This window comes from Taeniopygia guttata, chromosome 6, assembly GCF_048771995.1.
Source record: "Taeniopygia guttata chromosome 6, bTaeGut7.mat, whole genome shotgun sequence".
In the NCBI taxonomy this organism is placed as follows: domain Eukaryota; kingdom Metazoa; phylum Chordata; class Aves; order Passeriformes; family Estrildidae; genus Taeniopygia; species Taeniopygia guttata.
In genome coordinates this window covers 22,669,159-22,694,847 of record NC_133031.1, presented here as the reverse complement: position 1 = coordinate 22,694,847, position 25,689 = coordinate 22,669,159, and the positions used below count along the sequence as shown (strand labels likewise).

At 37.7% G+C, this 25,689-nt stretch overlaps 1 protein-coding gene across 1 annotated transcript in view; it reads left to right on the top strand.

Moving 5' to 3' along the window:
- The first annotated feature begins 6,512 nt into the window (after positions 1-6,512).
- The window catches only part of ADGRA1 (adhesion G protein-coupled receptor A1), a 254,011-nt gene continuing 234,834 nt past the window's right edge, over positions 6,513-25,689 (top strand). The window contains exon 1 of the mRNA XM_030276174.4: positions 6,513-6,951. Coding sequence (XP_030132034.4) covers positions 6,731-6,951 — 221 coding nt within the window. The 5' untranslated portion in view covers positions 6,513-6,730. The remainder of the gene's footprint in view (positions 6,952-25,689) is intronic.

Genomic DNA, 25,689 nt, shown 5'->3' with positions numbered 1-25,689 from the left:
ATTCAGGAAAAAGATGGAAGTGTGTTAGAGTTTATCTGAACTACAGGATTATTGATATTAGCAGAATGTTGCACAGCTGTTAGTGATAATTGAATTTGTTGGCTCTTCATGTTAGAATTTCTACCAATAGACTTTCTATCTTGGCCACAAAATATGACTTCACTTAAATGCTCTACAAAATTAGTTCAAGCCACTGTATAGTTTATTTTTTAAATCAGTGTTCATGCACAAAAAAGAGTTCTCATTTAATATTTGATTTTTTTTTTCCCTGTAAAGACAGGGAATTGGCCATTTAAATACAAGTTAATACAAGGTAATTAGAATCACTAGCTATTCATGGAACCTTCTCTATCAGGCTACTGTTGGCATTCCGGTTGGATTCGGTGTCAGTGAGTGATAGGGATGAAATGTAGCAGGCAAAGCAACATTTTTCTATTTTAAGCATTTATTGTATAATGAGATTCTTATTTTAATCATTGTCTTTCAGATTATAAATCACTATTTTCCTTTTTTGCTACAAGGGAATAAACTCCCAAGCAATGAAATATGGGTTAGGTTATGATGTCTTTTTAATTCAGTGCCTGAATGATAGCACATAACCTGACAGCTTGCTGGAAATCCTCACCATTAAGTTGATTAATAAGGGAAATAATAAAGCAATAACTACTTTTATTTTGCACCATCCATATATTGTCACAAGGTGGGAGAGTCATGCAGAAAAATGCATTGATAAACTGGTTTTACCTCATTGGAGCATCAGGAAGATTGCTGGGGGGCTGCCACACCTGACTCATAAAGGAGAGAGCAGGGCTTGTTCTACCTGGAGAAGAGGAGGCAAAGGAAGGATCTTAATGCTGTCTTCAATTATCTCATGGGTAGTTGGAGAGCAGATGGCAAAGATAAACTTTTTTTTCAGAGGTACACTGCAAAAGAAGAAGAGGGAATAGATACAATCTGCAGCAAGGGAAATTATTCTCAGAGCAAAGGAAAAAAGTTTTTTGCAGCAAGGATGGCCAAAGTAAAGGGAAATCCTTTTCAGTGCAGTGATTCAAAATATCACTGGACAAGCCCTGGGCAACCAAATGTACCTTGGAAGCTTGGAATTTGGACCAGGTGATGTCCAGAGTTTCTGTCAAACAGAAATCATCCTGGCATTATCTGACCACATTACAACCCTAAACTCCATTAATGACTACTTTAAAGTGTATTTAAAATCCATTAATGAAGTTACAGAATCGTACAATGATAGAAGGGTTATGGTTGGAAGGGACTTTAAAGATCATTCAGTTCTAACCCCTCTGTCATGAGCAAAAACATATGTTGCTTTTGCTGTTTATATCTGACCCTTGCCATCTTCTGACTTTAGAATATCCACTTACCATTTTGTCTCACCTGCAATGAAGAGAGTGACTAATCTGACACGTCTGGAAACACAAAGGAGGGTATTAAGAGATCATCATAATTCAGGAAGGTGTGGAAAAGACTCATTTGACCTTCTTAATGGAGCGAGATGACAGACAGAAAAAAATATTTTTCTATGATAGGAAAGTAAAACTTGAAATATCTCTGCCTGAAAAATAGCCTGTTCTCAAGGTGCTACATTTTTCTTTTTTCTCTCCCTTTTTCTCTGATGTAAGGCATGTTGGTAAATCAGTCTGAATTCTCATGTGTCTTAGGAATGAAAAACACTGAGAAGCACTGGCATGTGTACATCAACATCCAAAAATATGTCCTCCCAGTGTATCGTGGAACCACGTGTGTGAGAAAGAGGGTGGCTCTCCTGAAAGCCCAGCATTCCTGCAGGAATAGATGCCTGGGTCTGTGGGACAGAAGGCAGCTGCCACCCCTTCTGCACTTTCTGCTCTGACTTCTGCAGGACAGTGCAGCTTTGCAGTCTGAATCTTGCCACTTGTGAGACCTCAGAAGGTACAAGGTTAAAAAAAAGCTACTTCTCCTTTGGCTGACCATTCAGAAGAGTTGTTATTCTGCTGCTGCACAAGTAAATAAAACAGCATGATGAGATGAAGGCTATAGCTTTAAAATATATGTGCCATCAACAGTATTTCTGAACAATATGTTGTCTGAAGCAGCAGAGGGACTTGGAACAGCTGGAGTTGTATTTGTGGTCATCAGAAATTTACACTGACATATACTCCCTTGTAGGTATGATTTTTCTGGGGGAAGGGGACTTTGTATTATTTGGCAATAACCCTAAAGTATTCATTGGAGGAAAACTTGGCTCAGTTTTGGGAAATATCAAACACTTGAGTTTTTTCCCTTCAAATATCATTTATTTCCCTGTTGATATTTTTGTGATAATTATTCCACTCCCCCCCATAAGCTTATTATTATTTGCTTGCGATTTCAGAGCAATAGTCTTAGTTTCAATCAGAATTTTACATTGATCTCTGCTAAGAGCAAATAAAGCCACATTTTTTTTATAAGTGGTCTCTAACTTCAAGGACTTCCTTACTTCAATGAATTGTTCAATGCAACCTCTTGGAAACCTGGTGCCCTGTGAGGACTGAAGTGCTCAAACCCCTTTTGATTTCAGATGTGATATATAAATGTGAATATGCTGAAGAAATGCAACATTAGGGAAGCAGTGCAATGATATTTGAAAGTTTCTTACAGTATAATTTCTTAATACAAAACCATTTCAGAGGTGTTTCTGATTGCACTGATGCAGAATAGCAGATATGGAAATCTTGTTTTGTCGGTTCTTTCTAACACAGCATTGTTCCTCCAGTATATGATTCCCTGCTCTAATTACTCCAGTCCTGAATTACTCAGTTTCCACATATCCTTAGAAGACTACTCAGTCTGTTAAATAACACCAGGATGGTTTTGCTGAGAGTCTGTTTCTGCACTCAGTTTTATCCAGTTTTATCCTAGTGATTGGTAGCAAATCTGAACAACTTTGCTTCTGTTGTTTTATTCTCTGTGTTTTGGTATCACCAGTGCCTTGCATGAGCCTTTTTATGTACCAGGATTATCTCACCTGATGTATTATTAGTTCATTATGTGTGAAGGTAAAAATTCTTGGGTCCTTTCTACATTAATATTGTACTGCATATTTTTTATCCATTCTTCTTTCTTTCCTCTATCACCTTTCAAATAATATATTTTTATAGGATTCCAAGCAACCCAATGGAAACACACTCTGGATTGTGTTTATCTCAGTTACTTTACCTGTCTTTTTTCTACATCAAATAATTTCTTGGTTTGTTTTTTTAATCATTCTATTGAAAAGGCTCACAGACATTTGTGCCATGCTGGTGTGATGAGTAGCATGAGATACAGTCATGATGGAACAAAAGTGATGGGATATTGAGGTGATGGAGGAAATGGAATAAATGATGCATTGTTTTACTACTATCAATAAAGAGTGAATGTTCAAGGAATTAGAGGGCTGATAGAATGCCAACTTCTGGATAAGAAATGAAACAAAAGCCATGAACAAAACCTGTTTGTGGTTATTCAAGTTTCCATGGCTCTAATCCAATACTAACATGCAATTTTGAAATCCTGACAAAATTCAAATTCACTCATTTACATTCTGCCTCTCCATATTTCCTATTATTCTATAATACATTCTTGTTACTTAATTGCTGTGTAATGTCCTGTGATGCTAAACAGGTGCTGCTGCTGTTTTGTGCTTGGGAACGTGATCTAAATGAAATAGAAACCTGTAATGCAGTAAATCACCTGTATCTCTAACCTACGATTCCTTTTTATGTTGTTCATATTCATTCAGGCTAATGTTATTTTAGCACTATATTCCTAAATTAATTTACATTCCCTTTTAACACTTACACATTCAGCCACAGGATAAAATTTGTCTCAAGTATTGTAATAAGGTCCTGGTGTGTGGACACACAGACAGACCTACCAAAAAAGCTTCAAGCTTTTGACTCTTGGAAATAAAAATATAAAGAAAATAGACACATTTAGTAATTTTCTTACTTCCTTGATCTAAGAAAATGTATCCCTCAGTTCTATGATTTAATCAAATAACTAAAGCAAGAATTTATCTGTAAATAAATGTTAAAATGTTTCAAGTGAAACTCTGGTCTTGTTTCTGTCAGCCAGAAACTCCATGTAATCAGAACTTGGCATTTTAGGACTTCTCAAGTGTTTTTTAAGATCCCATATTTGGCGTTGTGTGAAAAAGTAAACCAGCACATATCCCATTTTGATTTCTGACTAAACCAAGAGAGAAAACTTTAAGGAGAGATATCCTAAAGTGTATCTTTTCAATATACATGGGAATAATTTTGAGCTAGATTTAGAAAGATTTAGGAGAAATTAAAAGATATAAGTTTAAATATGAATCAGGAAAATTTCTTTGTTCTATTTAACAGCACAGACACCTAAATTCTCCAAGTATCTTTGACTTCCCAATAAACTCATAATTCTCTCTGCACACACCAACCCCCAGCTGAGGAGCTCATGACCTGTCCCACGCTCTCTGCTGCGCCCGTGTCCAAAGGTGGACCCAAAAGCTGGGTGGTGGTACCCGAGCTGCAGGCACACAACTTGTCTGAAACTGGCACTTCGCAGCCAGACACGCTGCAACCTTTCAAATCAAAATGCCACGAGTTTCTTCCCTTCTTACAAGGGAATCCAGGATTGCAGTGCTGTCCTAAGACATGGGAAATGTAGTTGTTTGCATATCATGAGTGGGTGGAAGTTGTATCTTTCACAGTCTGTGGAAATGAGTCGCTACTGCCTGCATTAAATGTTCTGCTGTGCTGGCTGGTGACAACTGAAGCAGCATTGAGCTCTCAAGGTGCTCAGGTCCTTTTTTAATTGACTGGGGAATTGTTTAGACTGTGAGATTTCAGGGCAGGAACCATCATCTGTGCTTTTAAATCATCTCAAATTTTGACGTTCTTGATATTTGTAGCTGTCAGTGAGGAAAAGTGAAGATGGCTGAACTTTTTGTCTTTATGTGTAATAAAGCAAGAAAAAAAGATGCATTAGGAAGTGGAGGGGAGTTTCCTCTTACTTTTTTGCCTCTAATGCTTTGAGTATTTTCTGCCTTTACTCTAGAACTTGATAGGTGGCTTAAAAGTGAATGTAAACCTTCTTATTCCCTAATGACACATTATTTAAAAAAATACTTTCAGCATCAGTGAGGTAGGAAACAACATTAAAATTCTGGTAGCATATGTTTAAGGGCTGAGTTTGATTGAAAAATTCCATTTCTTCTCAGCAAGGTTTACTCTGAACAAAATCTATGCTACCACCTTAATAAATGTGTATTCTTCACTTGCACTTTCAAAACAGTGTGAATGAGACAGAATTTTTCAAAACTAAAAGAGCATTTTCAAAATTAAATACATTGGGTTTCTTTATGATAAATAACATCATGCAACCACAGCAATGTTGAGTGGTGTCATGAAATACAATCCATTTTGCTGCCTGCCAGTAAGCCTTACACAACTTTGCTTTTAAAAATAAAAGAGCAGAGGTTGTAATATTTATGATTCTTTAAATCAACAACTGTGCAGAAGAAGATTGTTCCTGAAAAATTTCCTATTAGCCTTGAATTTCACAAGGGCACTACCCCTTCTATCACTTATTAATACTATAGTGCCCAAAGGCTCCAATTAGGTATTAGAACACAGAGATAACAGGCACTGTAAATGTGCAAGACAAATCTTCCCCAAGGGGCTATAATAAAATATTATTTTATAAAACCCAAGTAATTTCTTAAAATAGCTTTATAGCTATGGCAGACTACTACTAAGTTTGGCCTAGATCCTGCAATGAAGATGTGCCTTGTGAGTCTCCATCCAGTAAGTGAAGGCAAGGAACCTGCTCTTTTATTAAAGGGCCATTAAAAATGGAAGTTGCTGTTACAATGTGGACCAGCAAAAAACCCGAACAGGGTAGCTTGCAGTTAGTGCTGAAATTCGACCCTAGAAGTTACTAGTCAGATCACAAAATACTATTGAGAGTGCTCCAAAGCCACCAAGTGCCATAAATGACTGAGAAATACAAGTGGGAAAGAAACGTGCTCGTTGACCTGGATGATGAAGTGTCTGACTACTGATCAAACCTTTGCTTCAGGTCATGTTCACAGCATTATCTGAGGTGTCTGAAGTCAGCCAACTGCGTGGACCCTTCCCGATGGCAGTGGCTGGACTGTCGTGTCTCTTGGTCTGCACTGCCCCTTGCCCCAGTCCTAAGCTGCTTTCCCACAGCCATAGGCGCGCACAGCACTCAGCACACGCGCTTCTCAAGAGCGGTGGCAAAGGTGGCTGCTGTCAAAACTAGATTCCCGACCCACACCATTTTTCCAGCTCCCCGTTCCCTGCCCCGTGCCCGGGCTGGCCGCGCCTCTTCGGTGTGCGGCGCGTCCTTGGCGCATCTGTCCGGTTGTCCCCGAGCGCGGGGCACCGAGCGCAGGTAGCGGCGCTCCGGGGCTGCGGCTGCCGGCCCGGGGGGGCGCGCCCGGTGAGCGGCGGCGGGAGGGGGGCCCCGGCGAGCGCCGCGGGGTCCGCCCAGCGCCGCGGCGGCACGGGCTGCGGCAGGAAAGGAGCGGCGGCTCCTCGGAGAAAGGAGGAGGAGGAAGGGGGGGGTCCCTGGGAGCGGAGCCGGCCGCAGCGAGAGAGGCGGGGCGGGGTGGGCGCGGGAGGCGTGGAGGGGCCCGCGGAGCGGCGCGGCCGGGCGCGTGCCATGCGCGGCGCGGCAGCCGGCGGCTCCCGCTCGCTGGCTCAGCATGCGCGGGCTGTGCCCCCGCCTCTGCCTGCTGGCCGCCGCGCTGGGGCTCTGCGGGGGCAGCAGGAACTGCCCCGACCTCATCGTGGACCGCTGCCTCTGCGCCGCCGAGCGCGCCAAGGGGCCCGGCCGCCCGGCCCTGCGCATCAAAGTGGTCTGCACCGGCGGAGACTTGGTGGAAACTTTGCAGCCCGCCGTGCTGCCCAACCGCACCGTGTCCCTGTGAGTACGGCCCGCGGGGCGGCGCGCACCTGGCGCGGCCGGGGCGGCCCGGGGAGAGGGGCTGGAGGGGACCCCGCGCTCCGGAGCCCGCAGGACCGCTCCGTGCCCATGGCAGCCCCGAGCCTGCTCTTAAAAACTCTGTCAGAGTTTGGGGGTGTTTTTTAAATTTTTATTTATTTATTTATTTTTTCGCGTTCAGTTGGGAAACTCCTGCTGGCGTTTGGGTCGAAGTGCGGGAGCTGGGGGAGCCCTGGTGTAAATTGCACGCTGCTGCGGGCGGCGGGTGGGAAATGTCAGTGGGAGCAGGAGTGATGGAGCTCTCTGCTGTACCTCTCCGCCAGCAACGGGACGGGCTCACACGGTCCGGGCAATAAATGAATGGTATCGGTAATGCTGAACTGCCTCCTGGAGTGCTGTGTCATTAATTGGTTTTCCCTTTCTCTCTCGACTCCTCTAAATAAAGTTTGGAATTTGATGTCTCCTTTTTAAAGATTAGTTTCTGTACAACGGTATGAGACTCCCGTTCAGAGTTGTCTGGTGATTTAAAATGACTCGGTGTATGATGTTCAGTTTTTGGTTTTTTTTTGTAAATTAGGAATTAGCTTATGATACTTCGTTGCCTGTTGCACATAGCTAAAATTGAATAAATAGTATCTTATAATTAAGGCAGTAGAACTTTCTGTGATTGTATCTTCAAGTGCAGCTGAAAGTAATGTCCCTGTAATGCACCCAAGCAGTAATAGCTCTGTGACATTTACCCTCTGAATCATACACATATCAACAGATCTTTTACTGTTGAATTTAGTTCTGTTGACAATTCCTGCTATGAACATCTCCACTGTTCAGTGCATTTTCTTTAAGTCAACACTTTCAGGAGGCAACTGGTAAAGATAGTAATTCATAACATCTGGGGAGCTTGTGCTTGTAAATGTACAGATGTGCTGTGTATGCTCCAGTTCAGTTACAGCTATAACTGTTGAGTGACTTGATGCTGATTATCTGTATGCTGATTATTTATTTAGGAAACTTCTGCTCCTATACAAGAGACAATAATTGCACTTCCTCCTAAATTTTAATAGGCTGGTTTAAAATATTACATTACTTACCAATGTAAGTTTTAACCTCAGTGATAAATTCACTGCTACTTCTATAGTTTGTATAACTGGCTATGTAGTTAGAGGTGGTACTCATCAGAATTATAAAATGTCGACATCTTGGGGAAGCAGGAACTATTTTTTCCTCCTGGTTAAAGAGCTGTAGAAACTCTCACACTCAGCATGTCTGCAAAGGTTTTTCCTCTTAAACATTGATTCTCAGTCTTGTTTAGGTTTTTAAGAAACTTTTGCTGAGGTAAGTACCAGTCAATGAATCCAGCTGACCAGGGGATCAGCAGAAGTAGGTATTCACTGCAGTGAAAATAAATTGAATTGGAAACAGAAGTGAGAAAAGATGAACGGGGAGGTGATGCGTTTGAAGTGGTAGGTGGGAGGATTTGCTCACTTACACATATGATTTAAGGCACCAGTAGCAAACTTGATCCATCACCCTAAACACATTCATTCAGGTAACACTTGCTCAAAGCTCATTAGAAAGGTACTGTGCTAGTTTTTTTTAAACTTAATCACAAATACCTGAGAGCTGATTAGTTGGCCCTAGTTGATATAAAAGATGTAGGTTTTGGGTTTTTTTTGTATTTCATATGGACAAGTATAGTACTATGTATCACATCAATATATCCCTTTTCCTCTTACAGTCTCTCATCTCATTTTTGAGAAGGATTTTTTTCTTTTCCAGAAGTAAATTTAAGGCTAAATATTGAAGGTAAAAAGGAAAAAAAATTAAAATCTGTATTAGTAATTTTCAGTAGCGGGAACATACAGGTGAAAATTTGATTGAATATGTCAAATATTTTTCAGTTGAAACTGTTTTTTTATGAATTAAGTTACACCTGTGGGATTTGGCCAGCTGTAGAAAATAATGATAATGAGCTGAAGTATTAGCGCTCTTACATTTGTTTTTGTAACTGAATAGGAGATGGAGGCAAAAGATAATATTCTGGTAGATGCTTCCTGCTTCCATTCAATTTTATGGGCCCACAGAGAGAAAGAGAGCTTTAACATATGGAACATAACGTTTTGGATTGCTTTAACAATTAAGAAATATAGAAGTGAATAAAAGAATACACGTTCAGATGCAGTAATACTGTAATGAAACAATGTAATAAACATTTTTGGGGGTTTGGGGCAGATGATTCATTATATAGGGATGCTGTTTGCCTAGTAGTATGATCATTTGGAAGGTAAGATCAAAGCCAAGCTCTGGTAACTGCTCTGTGGAGTTGGAAGAGAATTACCTCTGCTTTATCTCTTAAGCCATTCAGATATGGCACATCTCATTTACATGCTCAGTAATGGTACTTATCAGCAAATTTAGAAGTTATGATTTGGTAGCTTAATTGAAACTTGAGTTTGGTGGCTTAGGTTCTTTCACCTAAGTGACTGTGAGTCTTGTTTGAGTTTGATGGTTTAGGCTCTATGGTGTATATGTACAGAACTATTTGTACTAGAAATACTTCTCACACAGTCACACAGAGTGACTACAAACTAGTGTGAAGTCACTGAAGAAATGCTTATTCTTGACATGTTTGGACCAATTATTTTCAGCTTATGAGGTGGGGAAGTCTGCAGAGTTTCTTTGGAATCGTATGAACACTAGGGCTATTCAGTACTGTCTGAATGCTCCTGATGATAAACAATCACAGTAGAAATAAAATCAAAATATAAGCTGATAAAGCACCTATTCCCTCTTTATTTTATATTAAAACCCAAACCAAACAAAAAATACCCTTGTTCTGAACTCTGTTTCACTGTCTTTATTTAGTATTTTACTGCTTTGGAAGCAGTATTCACGAGCTTGATGTGGATCAAAAATAAAAACTTAGCTGTAGCTTCACAAATTATTTGCACATACCTTGTTAAGAGCAATTCTAGTCCATATGGATTTACAACACGCATCTCTTGCTTTGTATTTTGGGACAGGATGGAGAAAGGGAATTACCTTTTTTTTTTTTTTCCCATGAAGAATACAGCTGTTGAATCACTAATTTATGGGATCTACTCTCACCATTTCACTCCCAGTAGGCATTGAAGTGTAGACCCAACAAGGAGGAGTCATGTCACTTCAGGATAATGTAGTTTTCTCATTTTAGACTCTGTGGTTGAATACTTGGGAATTCTTGTATGAAACCAATATTTATTTTTTTTAATCAGCGTGACTGGGTTGCTAAAATGTAACTCTAGGGAGTGAGACTATTTGCAATCTTCCGTCTCTTCTGTGTTGATGGAAAAATTAGTTGTCGACTTTTTGACTGAGTTGCTGAAATTTGGGCTATGTGGAGAAGTTGTTTTGCTGCTTTTTACAATGTGAAACTTCTGCAGTTTGAAATTTTGGGAATTAGGATATTGGATTCTCTACTGGACATTATATTGTTAGGTTACTTATATACTTTTTTCTTTAATGTCAAGTGGTGTAAGAAACTTCGTGCTTTTAATCTTGGAAGTTCTCAGTTCAATACATATCACTTGGGATCACTGAGCAGAATATACTCTGAAGGTTTAAATGCCATCAGTTTCTGATAGTAGCATCACTTTTTTTCCCCCTCTCTCAATTCAACAGAAAGTCTAAGATGTATACCAATTCTTGATATTTTTATGAATTTTACCCACAGATAACGCCTATTGAAAAGTGTAATTTTAAACTGTCATAATAGAAATGAAGAAAAAGTGAAGAAATGAACAAACTTTATGGTAGTGTATGGCTTATATCAATTGTATATCTCATAGGATTCTTCATAATTTTTATGTCTGAGCCTTTCTTCTGATTTTGGAGGTTCTTCTGAATTGGAGGTTGTCTCAAATTCCTCAGATTCTCAATTTCAGAGTAAGGCTACATGACTCTAATGGTAATCTATAGCATGTATGAAGGGTATTCATCTTCAAAGCACTTCACAAATATTAGATAATCTTCTGAAAGCAGCATTGCCTCACTTTTCTCTGTCCCAAAATTACTTTTATGTCACATTCATTTATATCATGTCCACTGGAATTTTTTTCTGAGTTATTATATTATTGTGGGTTTTTTTTTTTGATATCTAGATTGGTCTTTTACATGCCTATATTCAGTTTAGGATATATCAATATGGTTTATTTGACATAAGCATCTTGTTTTAAAAATAGATCACAAAAATGTTATGTCCCAAAGAGTTCAGCGTTTAAGCTAGCCAAAGCAAACAAAGAGTTGAAGAAAGACTGAACAAAAAATATTATTCAGTAGTTTTATTTCCATGTCTTGAAACTCACATATTCTTCTTTATTTATTTGAGACCTAACATAGCATTACTAATTTGTAAATAAGAGCATTATTAAAGAAGATAGAGTGATTCTTGTTATAAAGGTTTTTACAAACATTTTCACCTTGGTTAGTTTACTGTGTTCACTCAAACTGGCAGGAAAAAAAGAAAAAGAAACAGGTTTCCTGCTCCATTATTTATATGTATATACATATTTATACATGCTTTCTCTGAAACTCTTAAATAAAGAAAAAGAAAAAAAACAGTCTGTGGAAAAAACTTCTAACAGTGAAGCCTACATAAAATACACCAAAGACTTGGAAGGTCTGGGACACATGGGAGAGCAAAGTATGGAGAAGATAAGGGTTCTAGTGATGAAAAGTCTTCAAATATTACTCAAATGTTAGTCTAATCTTCCTTGATAATACATTTTATATATTCATCTAGACTGGCCATATCATATTTTATTTTATTTTTGTTTTTTTCTGACAAGAGTATACCTGCACCTGAAAAGTACTAGTAGTGTGACCACTTCCAAATGCTGGCTTTTTTTGGATGAAACTGATGCATTTGGCATCATTGGAAATTGTAACCCAAGAGGAGTGTGAAAAAAATTCCACTATGGAAAATAGACCTCTCATAGCAAATAATGTTCAAAATACAATAAATGCTACTTTAATTGTTACCATATACCATAACTTTTTTAAGGTATATGAGTCATCCTGAAGTTTCTTTCTCTATTGTTAAACTTTAAAGGCCATGAGTTAAAACAGCGCCATATATCATCCTGGTGCTTTTACATCATCAAGTGTAACTTTTTTTGAGGAAAGCACTTTGTGTGATAAAATGGGATGAGAATATCTGAAAACAGATAAAATTATTCCACAGTATCAAGCAGTTCATTGATTTGGTGATTTAATGTAGAAATCAAGTCCTATTTTTGTTGCATACTAGGAAATTTGCAGTATTGTGATCTTTCACTTAGTTTCCTTCCAGAGGTAAAAATAAACTGGTGAGGATAGCCAGGGGAAGAGCGACGCATGTGGGAAAGGGAGTTTTATCATGTAAGTATATGATCTGATACCTATTGAGAAGTTCTAAATGAAGCTGAGGTTTTATGGTATGGTATAATTTGTCAGTTGTCTGGCTGCTGACCTTGTCTGCCTTAAGCAAGAAGCGATTTAGTATATCTTGTTGACTCCCTTATCTTTTTTTTTGGGTATGTTCACCTAAAATTAATAAAATCTATTTAATTTTATTGATCTAAAGATATATGCAACAGAAATAAGTTTCTGAAGTGTATGTATTTGCATCTCTTGCAGTAAGTTGGTGCCAGGGAGAAGGTGATTTGTGTATATGGAATCTGCCTTTATATGAAGCTGCATGAGTTGCTGGCCCTTGGGATCAAAGCACTGTCATCCCTTAAAATGGCTTGTTCTTAAAAGATTTGAAAATGCGATGCCTTTTTTTTTTTTTTTAAGTTTTCCTTTTCAGGTTGTTTTTTTTTTTTTTTTTTAGTTTTGTTGTAAGGCATTCTGGAACATTTCTTGAAGTATATTTTTCTTTACTTGTCCTCTTCTAAATATTCTGGCAGTATAATAAAATACGAAGAGAGGTGAAGAGTAGAGAGTGCTGAAGTGATTAGGAGAGAGCTGAAAGTGGGAAGGTCCAGAAAGAAGGGGTCCAAACAGTGTTATTAAAAGGAAATTCCAAAGGTTTAGAGTTTTATATATGCTTTTTCTACATCCTCAGTGCTTTAAAATCACAAATTTAAATAATAGATGCTTTATAACAACAGAATCACATTAACCCCTGTGATGCTAGAAGCCCATTTATTACCAGACCCAGAAACTTTCTGGGCAGAAATAGCTGAAGAAAAACTATGTTTCTGTGAAAAGTTTCTCCCTATGTGAGACCTTCTGTCATCACAAATTTTGCCACTATTGCATTCTGTCATGTTCCAGCTTATCCATCCCTACTTTCCTCACTCATGTCTTTTGCCTTGGTTTTATAATACAGAGCTGGCATAAATCTGAAAGTTAAAGGGCAGAGTACCTTTACCAAGGCAGAACCTCTGCTCCAGCAGCCAATAGGAAACACACATTTGTATATTTGCACCATACACCCTTTATTCATGCACATCTGAGAGCCAGGGCTTTTGCTAGCTTGGTTTTCACTACTCAGAAGTATTGATGCATGTTTTCGAGGATTGCTCTTTGTGCCATTTGACTTAGATTTTTGTGGAAAAACAGCCTATTGGTTCTAAGCTTCCTCCCTTTCCATGTTTCAAATGTTTCCAAACTCTCACATCAATAAAAGCATACAAGCCACGAATAGGTTGGGTATGTACTTATCCAGTCAACTGTGATTATTTTCTATCAGTTACAAGTTTGCTGTCTAGTTCTAGACTTGTCGAATATAATTTGGCTAAAACCCCTGTATTATCTATAATATTAACATTTTTCCTCTAGTTTAGCAATTATGTAATACAGGGAACACAGTTTAGGCTTTGTTCTTATTCCTGTGGCAACATGCCATTCTTCACCCTTCTCTTAAAATCAGTTCCAACTGTGTTTTCATGCCTGGGACTGATTTGAGACTATTCTGAAGTTATGGTTAGTCATGAAATCTCTGCTTTTGCAATTTATATTACAGTCTTGCAGAGTTGTTGACAGTTTCTTTTCTGTACTTAGTTGGATATCATCTTATCTGAACAGCAGTTTGTCAAATGCATAAACAGTTCTGCCAATAACACAAGCACACAGGGATTTATGGGTGTTATGTTCACAGACCTGTAAGTCTTTGCAAAAACCTGAGCTTGATTCCTAGATCATATAGAATCTGAATTTGCTGGTAGCTGTGCATAAATAAGCAAATTATTTTAAACTTGTACTTTAGCTTGCCTTTGCTCAGTGGCTGTTCATCAAAACTCATGAGGCTGGAAAGACACTGGCCTGTGTTTTCAGCATTTCTGTTGTAGGCTTGGTACACCACACAATGAGGTTTAATGGATGTTTTATGGTATTATGGTATCATGACTTTCAAGTAACCTGGTAAGTCAAGGTCTCTAAATTATGAACATTTATGATTCTCCTTGTTTATTGAAGAATTAATAGCAATCAAGATGATGTCTCTTCATAAAACCTTTTTCTTTATGTTGTGAGATGGCCTGTCCCAGAGAACTCATGTTTTATAATCAAAAGTATCAATTGTGAGGGTAAAAGTTTTATGTGTGCTATGACTTGAGAAAAGAAAAAACTGCATTATAGAATGGAAAATAAGGTTAAAACTAGTAATAACAAAATCAAGCCTGGAAAATGTGAAGAAAAACATGATGGAAGAATTGAATATAACATTATTTTATATTCATAGTTCCCTGGCAACATTTGTGTTTATATTTGCATTAGAACTTAATGTGCGTGGTACCAGTTTCTCTGAGAGAGGAGGGGTGGAAGGAGATAATAATCTGTTGGTGAGCAACTTTATTATCAGATTAGTTTTTATAGAATTTTCACAGAAAGTATACTGAAGTGTCAGGTAAGATTTCTCTAATGGAATGTGCTGGCACAATCTGGCACAACAGGACACCTGCAAGCATTTAAGAGAGAGGGAGAAGCAAAGCAAAAGTATGATTAATTCTGAGGAATAAAATTTGCCAGCATCCTAACGCCTGTGAACTCCTCACTCATGGATTTTTATATATTAACATGTGTCCTCTCTGGGGAACTTTGCACTACTAAGAAAAATGCTTAGTTCTTTGTCTTCCATGGACCATCCTCTTTACTTTGTCCCATCTGTCGCATTGCCAGAATCTTTCAATTCTACACTTTCCTTTTGAACTCCTATTATTGTTGATACTTCTGCCTGTTTTTTCTTCTCATCTGCATCTTGTTTTTATACACTGATTATATGAATCGTAGGCTGCCAGTGCATTTCTAAAAAGTAAGAAAACCCTCTCCCTCCTCATCAGCTCCGCTCTTGGTCCTCTGCTGTGCTGCACTTCTGTGCCAGTCTGTGCAATTTCACTGCTCTGTGCTGCAGCCTCTGCTTTCAGCTCACATTCTTCACCACTTCTTTAGTCTTGCGTGACTTCCCAGTTTCTTTTGCTTTTCTAAAACCCTCTATTACATCTTCCCTCATCACCTTTGATCCTTGACTCATTTTACCCTTCTCTTCTGAACTCGTTGAGTGGAACTGAAATAAGTGAGGACATGGGTCCTTAGAGAGATCTGAATTAAGTCCTGGAGTTCAGCCGTGCCTGGAATTGGGGCCAGGCAGATGGAGTTGATCCTATTAGACAACTTCGAAACAAGAAAAATCTTTTTATCTCTAACTCTCCCTCCTTAGATCTTATAATTAAAACTGCAGCTAGTGGAGTAGAGAGGTCTGAATGTGGTTGTGTCAAGCAGTGATTCTATATTGACCCACCAGCCACACCACTTCTGATCAGAGGCAACAGCCACAATGATCAGAGTTGTTTTCCATCCTCAGCATTGAATATTGTTTAGAAAGGAAAAGTCTAATTTCCAGTTATCTACACACCTTTGTGGCCACATTAAAACAGTATTGCAACTGCCCATGAAAAACTGTGAAATGTGAGTAACACAAATAATTACACTAGTAAAGATGAAATCTTAATGTTTGCTGTTACTCTTCATGCAGTTCTTGAGTCACAAAACTTAATGTTTACATTGGCAAATCTAAGGGGCTGTATCCATTTTTGCTGTGTCACAGCTAGTATTATTCACATCATTATTATAAATCTTTATCTTAAATTAGATCAGGTTAATGAACTGTTCTCTGCTATTGCTGAGAAATATGGCTACTTGTCAGCTGAAGTAACAGTTGACAAATATGTGCTAATTTTGGAAAAGACGTGTTTTTCTAATCATACTGCACAAGAGATGTAGGAAAGGAAGCAGTCAAAATGCATAAATGGAAACCTGCTCTCCACTGGAATAGAACAATGTGTTAATCTCTCAGTAATTGATGTCATCATTTGACTTTTTTATTGGGAAGGCATTCATGAATTCTGTTGTACCAACATTTTCATCATTACAGTTTTGTTTTACTGGAGTCCCTGATGCAGTCACACAGCATCTCACCTATAGCAAGGTGGTAAAGGGAGAATAGCAAAATTTGATCACATTAGGCTTCAAGTAATTCTTCAAAGTACGGTATTACAACTTTTAAAGGAATTTGGATCTATCTCATGGTGCTTAGAAAACGCAGTCAAGCTGTGGGAGTTACGACACCAGATATCCAGGTAGCTGTTAAACAGTTATTCTCTGGCTGTGAGAATAATATCTGAGGTTTGTTTTCTTTATCCCTCCATGTTTGGTAAACAATAGGCTCTAGGAAAGTTAATCTGCTCTTTGCCTGGGCTGTATCATGTACAGGTCTTGTGGAAGAAAGTTAAATACTTCTTTCCTCTAATGTTGGGAGACTGGTAAGAATATTAAGTCTGTCCAGTGGGAGCAGTAAGACATCAGTTGTGGTTTTCTGTGAATCAAGATTTCCTTTGCTTTCCTTTCCTTTCTTTAGCACCAGTGCTGGTAGGGTCACACAGAGGTTTTAGGGTTTGAGGACCTGTTTTTTGTGGACCCCAAGTATACCTGAAGAAGAGCAGAAGAGGACAACATTACAGAGATGAACATCAGAAAGTGACTTGATGTCAATTGTAGATGTTTGGTATTTTTTTTTTGTCTTAATGGGTACAAAACTAATGCCAGCTGTTAAATTAAAAGTTGCCTGGCATATTCATATACTTGCTTATAGTCCTTATGGAGCTCTAGCAGATATTCTGGTTCTGATGTCTTTGCTTCTTTTTCTGTTTAAAATAATGAAATTTGCAGAAAAAGTAAATTTTCTAACACTTCCCTTTGTCTTTCCCTTCTATAATAAAAGGATGAAAAAAGAAATTCCTAAGACTTAAAATGCAGGGGGGGAAAACATTTTATTATTTATTGTTGTACTATTCATAATTCTCTCCCGTTTCTGCACAATTGAAATTTATAAATAACAATATAAAGAGTCAGCGATATAGATTGATGAAGCAAAAAAATAACCCTGAGCTAAATGAATGTAATAAATTATAATCTGCATTTAGAGTAAATGAAGTTACTGCTGTAAAGTACTTCATGATTATTGATTATCATTATAAATTTGTTTCTAATAAACTGTTATTTTAAAAACAATTCTAATTAATTCATTTTGGCCTATATTTAATAACAAGTCCATTAGTGAATTGATGTATGAAATGACCTTCATAACAACTTTACACAGTTGAACAGTAACTTGCTGACTAGGAGAACATCTCTTTTTAAAATAAGTAATACAGCAGTATTCCTAATTGGATGAAATTGCTTCATATGAAAATATCCTCCATATATTTTCATATATTTTTAATAAGACTAAGGGAGTTTGTTGCCTGTGTAATTAAATGCTGTTTGAGTTTTTGTTTCCTGTAGTTACCTTTGAAGAACTCAGGTCAACTATTTTGGTGGTGTTATTGTGACTACTTTACAAATGGAATACTTGGTTACTAAGCTATTTGGTAATGAAGAGGGATTAGATGCCAAGCTTTAGCTTGGAAAAGATTAGAGCAAATAATTTTTTAATGCTAGCTTTCCAAAGTACTTCTTTAGCCGAAGCAAAGTGATTGTTTTAAACAAATAAAATCCCTCAAGTAATCATTTATTTAATAGCACTTAAGTCAAGTTGATTTGTTTTTTTTCTCTGAAAGTTTCTGTCAGAATAGTGGCACTGAATTACATGTTGAGCCAGTCATTCCATGTGATTAGTTAGTGTATTAGCCTTTTTGGTTGGCTGGTGTTTTCTTTTTATAATGGGAATAGGTAATAAAGCTTTGGAGGAGCTTTAGTGGGAAGAACTGTGGCAGCTGGGTTTCCTGGCTGTTTTATCTTGATGCTTTGCTGTTTTGTGTGAATTGTCCATTAATACTGTTCTTGAATAAGTGAAGATATGATGAATGGACTTTAAAAAATATTTATGGTTACACAGCTTTTAATTTTCTTCAGTCTGGACTATTAATAAAAATACATGTGGCTGTCCTGGACCAGGCTGAAGAGCCATGGATTATCCCAGTATCTTGTCTCCAGACTAAGCATTTTTAAATCAGTTGCCTACAGTAGAATAACATTTTGCTATTTTCCACAATGATCTTCTCATCTACATCACAGCTCAGACTTTTAGTTCCTGTGCATTTGATTGACCAACATGGATTGGTTTTCCACAGCCTGATCCAGCCCCCCTGCAGATCCCATGACAGTTCCCTGCATTTGGAGCATCCCATGACAAGAAGTACCACAGCTCAGCTGCCTGCTGGCAAGGAACCATCCTGCTTTTGTTTATTTCCAAATTCCAGTTTGTTTCAGTCAGAGCTGACATGGTTCTCAAACCTGGGAGAATGGATCAGGTTTGATCCATTCTCCAGCAGGGGGACTTTGTATCTCTCTGCTTTTTCCTTATTATCCGTTTGTCACTCTCAGTAAGCTGAAAGGTCGAAATGTCACAATGTAATAAAAGTTAGTTTATTCTACTAATAATATACTTTCTTCTGTTTTCAACACTGTGAAGCAAGAACTATGATAAAACTTCTTTTTATAAAAATCATTATATTTAACTCAATCCATGGGAGAATGCATTGGTCTTCTAGGAAAAATAAAAGAAGCTCCATTCCTGCTTTTAAAATTTTGGATTAAGAAAAAATGAATAAAAGTTCAAAGTCAGCTTTCTCATTGGTTGGCCTAGTTTTCTTGTGTCAGATTGATAGATTTTCCTGTTTACCTCTGTAATCCTGAACAGTAAGAGCATCTTCAATTTTCATTGTGTGTTGAGGTCAGTATTTTGTGCTTGTTTAGTTCTTGGCACTGCAGAAAGTGGAGAGGGAGATGGTCTGACCAAGAAAAAACCTGCTAAATTGCAATAACAGCATGCCAGTGAAAAAAGGTTTTGGAGGAGGTAAATGCTTTCAGAATGTGTAGAGTGCTGGTCATTGGTCTTTTTTAATTTAATTTTTCATTGTTAAAAATAAGTTTCTTTGGTTATTGAGGCTGGCACTGTATTTGTTCAGAAAGAATGCAGCATGACTCTGCTGACTGATAACACTGAGTTACTTCACTTCTGTTTGCTTCACTTTTGTCTTTCACTGTATTCTATAGTTATTATATACTGAAAGAAGTTGAGTAGATTTTGTTATGTACTGGATATGGGCCACAGCACTATTTATCTGAGACTGGAAGAAAACGAATGAAACTGGAAGTGGAAAAATTCTGATTTTGAGCCTGAATTTTTTGATGGGGGGAAACAGGGGTAAAAACATTGACAATTTTATTTTATACAGGATTGTACTGCTTAGCCAGTCTAGAAGTCCCTCTGTAATGCTCCCTCCTTGGAATAGTCTCTTCCCATTATTTCTGTGGGACGTGCATGAGGGTGATCCTTGCTGAACATCTGGCCGCAAAACCTGTGATTCATTCCTGTCTCTGGGCTTTTACCTTTGATTTTTTACTTTGTTCTGCGCCATTTTCCTGATTTTGTGCCGTACTGCTGGCTATCTTGGCTGTGCTGTTTTGGGGAGAGGGGGTTTTGGGATTTTTTTTGAACCTGTAAACTATGAGAACCACCTTCCAGTAACTCAGGAGTAGGAGAGTCCTCTCCTTGAGCCTTCAGCAGGAAAACCTTTGCCAGTTTTGACCATTCAGGGTGCCCATTGTCAGATTAACCCTGAAAGACGAGATGTTTAGGGACAGATTTATCACATGCTTACACCCCATCAACTGAGTGCTTTTTACAGCAGGAAAAATGCGTAAAATTTAGATAGTTTCCCCCATGTATCAGTCTGCCTGCATGGTTTGGACATTTACAGACTGCACAGAGGACATTCTGCTCAGACATCAGAGGCAGATCTCTTCTGCCAAGGTCATTGTACAGGTCTGGAGAAATGTGCCTGTTGTGGGCAGTGAGTCAGGCTGGAAGGCTGCCCTGCAGCATTGGAGGATGCTGTGGGGTCCTGGTGGGTTCCCCAGCCCCGAGTGGTTATAGGGGATTGTGTGCTCATTTTGAGCTTGCAACTGTTGTGTTAAAGTAATATTTTTTAGTCTGTTTTTGTGTTGTAATTAATAGCAGTTACTCTGCAGAAAAAGACATACAGATCACTGAACAAGTAATATTTTATTGAAGTTATTTTCTAGTGTTTAAATGAATAGGAGTGAAAATATTAGTTGATGTCTTGAACTTACGAATATTCCATTCACTGTCCAAGTCTTTTCCTCTTCTGCTTTTCTGTGATTTTCTGTAAATTTAAGTGATCAGAATGAAGAGTCCTATTAAATCCAGATTAAATTCAGCATCGATAAATGTTAAATCCAAAGAGGTGTTTGGAACGTTTTAACTTTGCTTACACTTTGATTGGCTGTGAACGAGGCACTTGTTAGCTTCAGGAGGGATGCTCTGGAGGAAGGATACACCCTGTGAAGTGGAAAACTCAGAGTAGTCAGCATGCATGACAGAATAAAACATCTTGTTCCTGCTGTGTAAGCCCACAGTGGTGCACCTGCATCTTGGACGCTGATTCTGACACAGCTCTGACTCTTCCACCGCAAAATGGCATAATGGGAGGAGGAAAGGTATAGAAATATGCAGAGTTGTGAGAAAGCTTGTGTGTGAGGAATGATGAGTATCTGAGGGGCTTTTATCCTGAAAACACCTAAAGAGTGTTAAAAGTAAATAGGGAACATATTTCCCTGTTTTCCATATTATAGGACTGAGGAGGCAACAAATTATTGAAGTTTCATAAGAAATTAAAAGTAGGTTAGCTGCAGAGCTTCTTGCTGTGGTTTTTGTAGTCCCGTATCTTCTCTTGACCACTGTCAGAGACAGGACAGAGTTACAAGGATTCCTGCCTGACCTGCTCCTGGTGTCTTGTTGCTGTGTTTATGCACAATCCAGATGGAACACACGAAGTTCTCAGGTCAGGTGAAATGATTACAGCCTGGGGTAGCTCTGTAGAGTTACACGGATCACTTGGTGAGCTGGACTTGATAGATCAGCATTCATTTTTACATGGCCAAGAATGTTGTCATGCATCCAGAACAAAGAAAATAGTTTGCACTTGCATGTTCCAGAAAACAGTTCCAAAATTGTGTCACTGAAAAGCAGTTAATTTTAATGATGCATAATCAGCTAAACATCTGTTCCTGATGTGATATTGCTAAAAGTGCAGTGATAACATCATCTTGGATTCAAAAGTGAGGAACAAAAAGCAGAATTAAGGAGTGTTACTTTTGTTTGTTGCTACCGAGGAAAAGATGACCAGAAAAAGGTGTTACATTTTAGTTTCAAGCATGATTTAAGAACTACAAAATCTGTGCTGTATCCTTGAATGTGTTCTCATAAATCTGTTTTACTTGTTTGAGGTTAGGAGGGTGTTTGATCATTTTTCTGATCATCATCATAAAAAAAAAAAATGGTGTCTGCTGTCAAAGATATTTTAATTTGGGAAATAATAAGGTACAGTTATTGAGAACTCAAACCAAATGAATTCAGAATAAGAATGCAAATGAATATCTGTGTAAGAGAAATTAACCTTTGGAAGGCATAGGAACTGTGATAGAAGCTTTTTACCTTCTTAAATTAAGACTGAATATTAAACTTCAACAAATTAGTGGTTTGACATGTTTATTACTGGGAGGGGTTCTTGGCTTTGTGATCACATTGTCTCTTCTGGTCATTAAAATAAATGACCTGGTGAAAATCTACTTCTAGTATGTATTCACATGTACTTATGTGAATACTATCAAACCCATTATTTCAGTGGTTTTGGGTAAGGACAGAGAAATACCAAGGCAATCTATCAATGTTTCTCTCTGCATGGTAGAAGCTGCCAGTCTAGTGTAGTACTTGTACATGTGTGACTCATTGTTTCTAATACAGAAGTAGAATCCTGCTAGTATCAAAATAGTGTTGTTGACTGTGCAGTAGTACACTGTGTATTTGGAAGTACTCAACACTGGATAGTTTCCAAGTGTCTTTTGGCTTGACACGGGCAAACATATTCACCAGGTGTACTTCATCTGTGAATAGTTCTGCTTTGAATTCTGCCAAATACTTCAGCTCTAATTTAACTCTTGAGATGTCAAACCCAGTGGTTTTAATGGTGGTTGTTTATTATTTGATGGTGCACAATTAATTCAGTTTCTCCATCATATTTAATACTTGCCACTTTACCTAAAACATACTGACCACAAAAAAGGTATTAGCAAAAGAAGGTGCAGTTTAAAGATAATCACTGTGTCTGCACTCTTCTTCTTCTGTAATGAACTTTATTTCTACTTTCCCTGTCTGTTGCTGCCATTAGTTTTTTCTTTTGAGTAGTAGTAGTTGTTGGTAAAGGGGATTCTGCTAAAACCCAGTATAGCTCTAAGTCAGTGTATAGCAGCTTTATTGCAGAGATGAAAGTTATGAAGAGCTTTGTAATTTGAATGTTACCATCCTTTGATCTTTAAGTTACTCATTAAGTTTAATGTTTCAGTAGCTACCGTTTTGAAGGTCTTCTTCTGTACCTTGTATTTAAAAAAAAAAAAAAAAAGTTATTTTTGTAATTTGGCACTATTTCTTTCCTGTACTAGGAAATGCGACCTTTTAGCCATATTAAAAAGATTTCCTCTTAGACTTTCTTAGTAATTTTAAAAATAATTTATGCCACAATGAAAGTAGTATGCTATAGTTTATAAACGTAGATGGAACGAGTTAGATGTCTGTTTTTTCCATATCACTTTCAATCAAGCTTACAGCTAGTTGGAGAACCCACAGTTATATCACATGTGTGCAAAATTAGTGTATTTTACTTACTGAAATGACAACCGTTTAAAAGAACATATAAATCACCCTGAAGATTCACTGGTAAATTCTTATGTAATCTAGTATTATTTTTGTATTATTGATGGATGATCTCTTGTGTAACAGGTATGAGTATATACATTATATTATACCAAAATTCTAATGCCATAGAAGTAATCCAAGGTATTAAAGGAAAAATCTTAATTCTGGCAGTTCTTTAATCACAAATGCTTTCCAGACAATTAAATTAACTGCTGTTTCAATTTGTAAAGTAAAAATATAGGGAGGGGGTTTCACGATGCAGGTAGATTTCAGCTGTTTCTGTAAAACAGCTACTAGTAATTTGGAATTAAATTGAGATATGGTGCAAATGCTGGGGGGAAAGGTTATATTTAAAAATGAAAAAAATAAACCCCCCACAAAACATTTATAACACTAGAAGCCAGCAAGCTTTTTTCTCCTCTGTAACTTAAAACTGGCTTTCTAAGACAATGTGCAAACCATTATAAAAGTATTCAAGAACAAAGTCCTTTGCCAGAATTCGGTAGCAGGATCTTGAGGTGTTTTTATGGCATCCATGCTGCAGGCATTAAAGGAGGCTGCTGTTCCCTTCCACTCTTCAGAGCTCTTCACTCTGTGCAGTCTCTCCAGATGCTATCCTGATTCTCTGGCATTGGTAAAAATTATTGCTGCTGCCCATTTCTGCAAAGAGGCACCATTTTCACAGGAAAAACTTTTTAATGTCACATCAGTTTTTGGCACCATTAATGAGGTCTGTATGGAAAGGGCTTATGGTACAGCATGCATGATCAAAGATTGCACAACTTACTTAATACAGAATGTATTTATACAGCATTTTGATGGAGTATGTGTCCAAATGTTATTGTCAATAAATCTTGACAATAGCCAAGCTGCGAAAATACAAACTGACAATAGGAGCTGGCACATGAGTAGCCAAGTTATAATTGTGGATTTCTAATAAAATAAAAGGATATTGAATGACTTAAAACAAGCTTTTTCTGAATTTAATTCTTCTCGGGACACATCAATTGTATATTTAAGCACTTACATTATGAACCTGGTGAGAGTGATAGTTGCAGTTTCTGGGACTTTTGTCAAGAACAGAGAGTGCAGAACACGTTCTGTGTTCTTTCAAGGTGACTAAGATCTTACTTTAATGAATATAGAATGGGGAAACTTGCTCATACCAGGCTGACAGAAATACATCAATAGTTCCTTTTGTGCAAGATGATAGCATGGTACTTGATACATTTTAATCATGTTTGTGAGAGAGATAAATTCCCATTTTCTATAGCGAAAAATCAGCTCTTTGTAATTGGTTCAGCATCCAAAGTCAAGATCCATTTTATAAAAGAATATTCCTTGCTTTTCTGGTTTTAAAGATAATCAAAACGGAATTTTTAAGTTTACTGTAATAAATGTATAGTTTCTAACAGAAATGCAATATTACAGTATTTGCTTTCTGGTTTGAGTACTCTACACAATGTGCACATTGGCTTAATTTTAGCATTTACCAAAATATGTAGTCCTGTCTAAAGCTAAATTTATACTTATATCTGTAATATTTGTTATTCAGGAAGTGTAGTTGAAAGCAAGTGAAATTTTTGTTTTATTTATGATGCAAATGTTAGATGTTGTACTTTGATAGCTAACTCTGTCATTTTTGGTTCTGTTAAGACACATGTTCATAAATGACATTCAATATTTAGGAACAGTTAAAAATCCTTGGTAAAGAAAGCACTTTAGGGAGTGAGACTATTGGTTCTCTAGACAAGTATGTCTGATTTCTGTCATTTGAAAAGTATGAAGTTAGGTTGCAGGATTATTATTTTTGAGATGATAGAAAAAAGAAAAAATAGAGGGAGCAGTGGTGATGCATAGCTTGTAGGAAAGCAGTAAACTGCTAAATATTGTGCAGATAGAGATGACCCTTGTCAATACAGTGGAACACCATCCTTCAGGTAAATACTGGATACCTCTTTAGTTATCAGAATTAGGGCTTAATGCTAATCTGTACTTCCTTTCAGTCTTACTGCATTTTCACATTCACCTGTCATGTCATTGCCATTTTCTCCCCTTACAGTGATAGAAAGAAGAATGGTTGTGCTGGGTTTCTTGCATATGCTATAATGGAAATAACAAAGAATTTCTTCTTTTTATATGTAAGAGGTCACAGATAATGTGATAAAACGGCAGTAGCTCCTGATGATAAACAAAAGCATCCCGGCATTGTTTTTCTAGGCCTGACTGAATGGTAGGCCTGTGGGGCGTGTGGAGAGGTGTGAGAGGGTGAGGTTTGGGGAGGTAACTTGTCATGGATTTTCAATATTTCCAAGGCATTCTAGTCAAGTATGGAAGCTCAGTAATCTGCAGGTAAATTCTTCTCCTGTGTTTATTGCCTGTATTTTTATCTGACATCCCTTGGGATGAGGGTGATGGTGATCAGAAGGAAGTATTTCCTTGTCCTCATCAAGATGTAAAATATAGAAGCTGCTGTGAGGATCTTT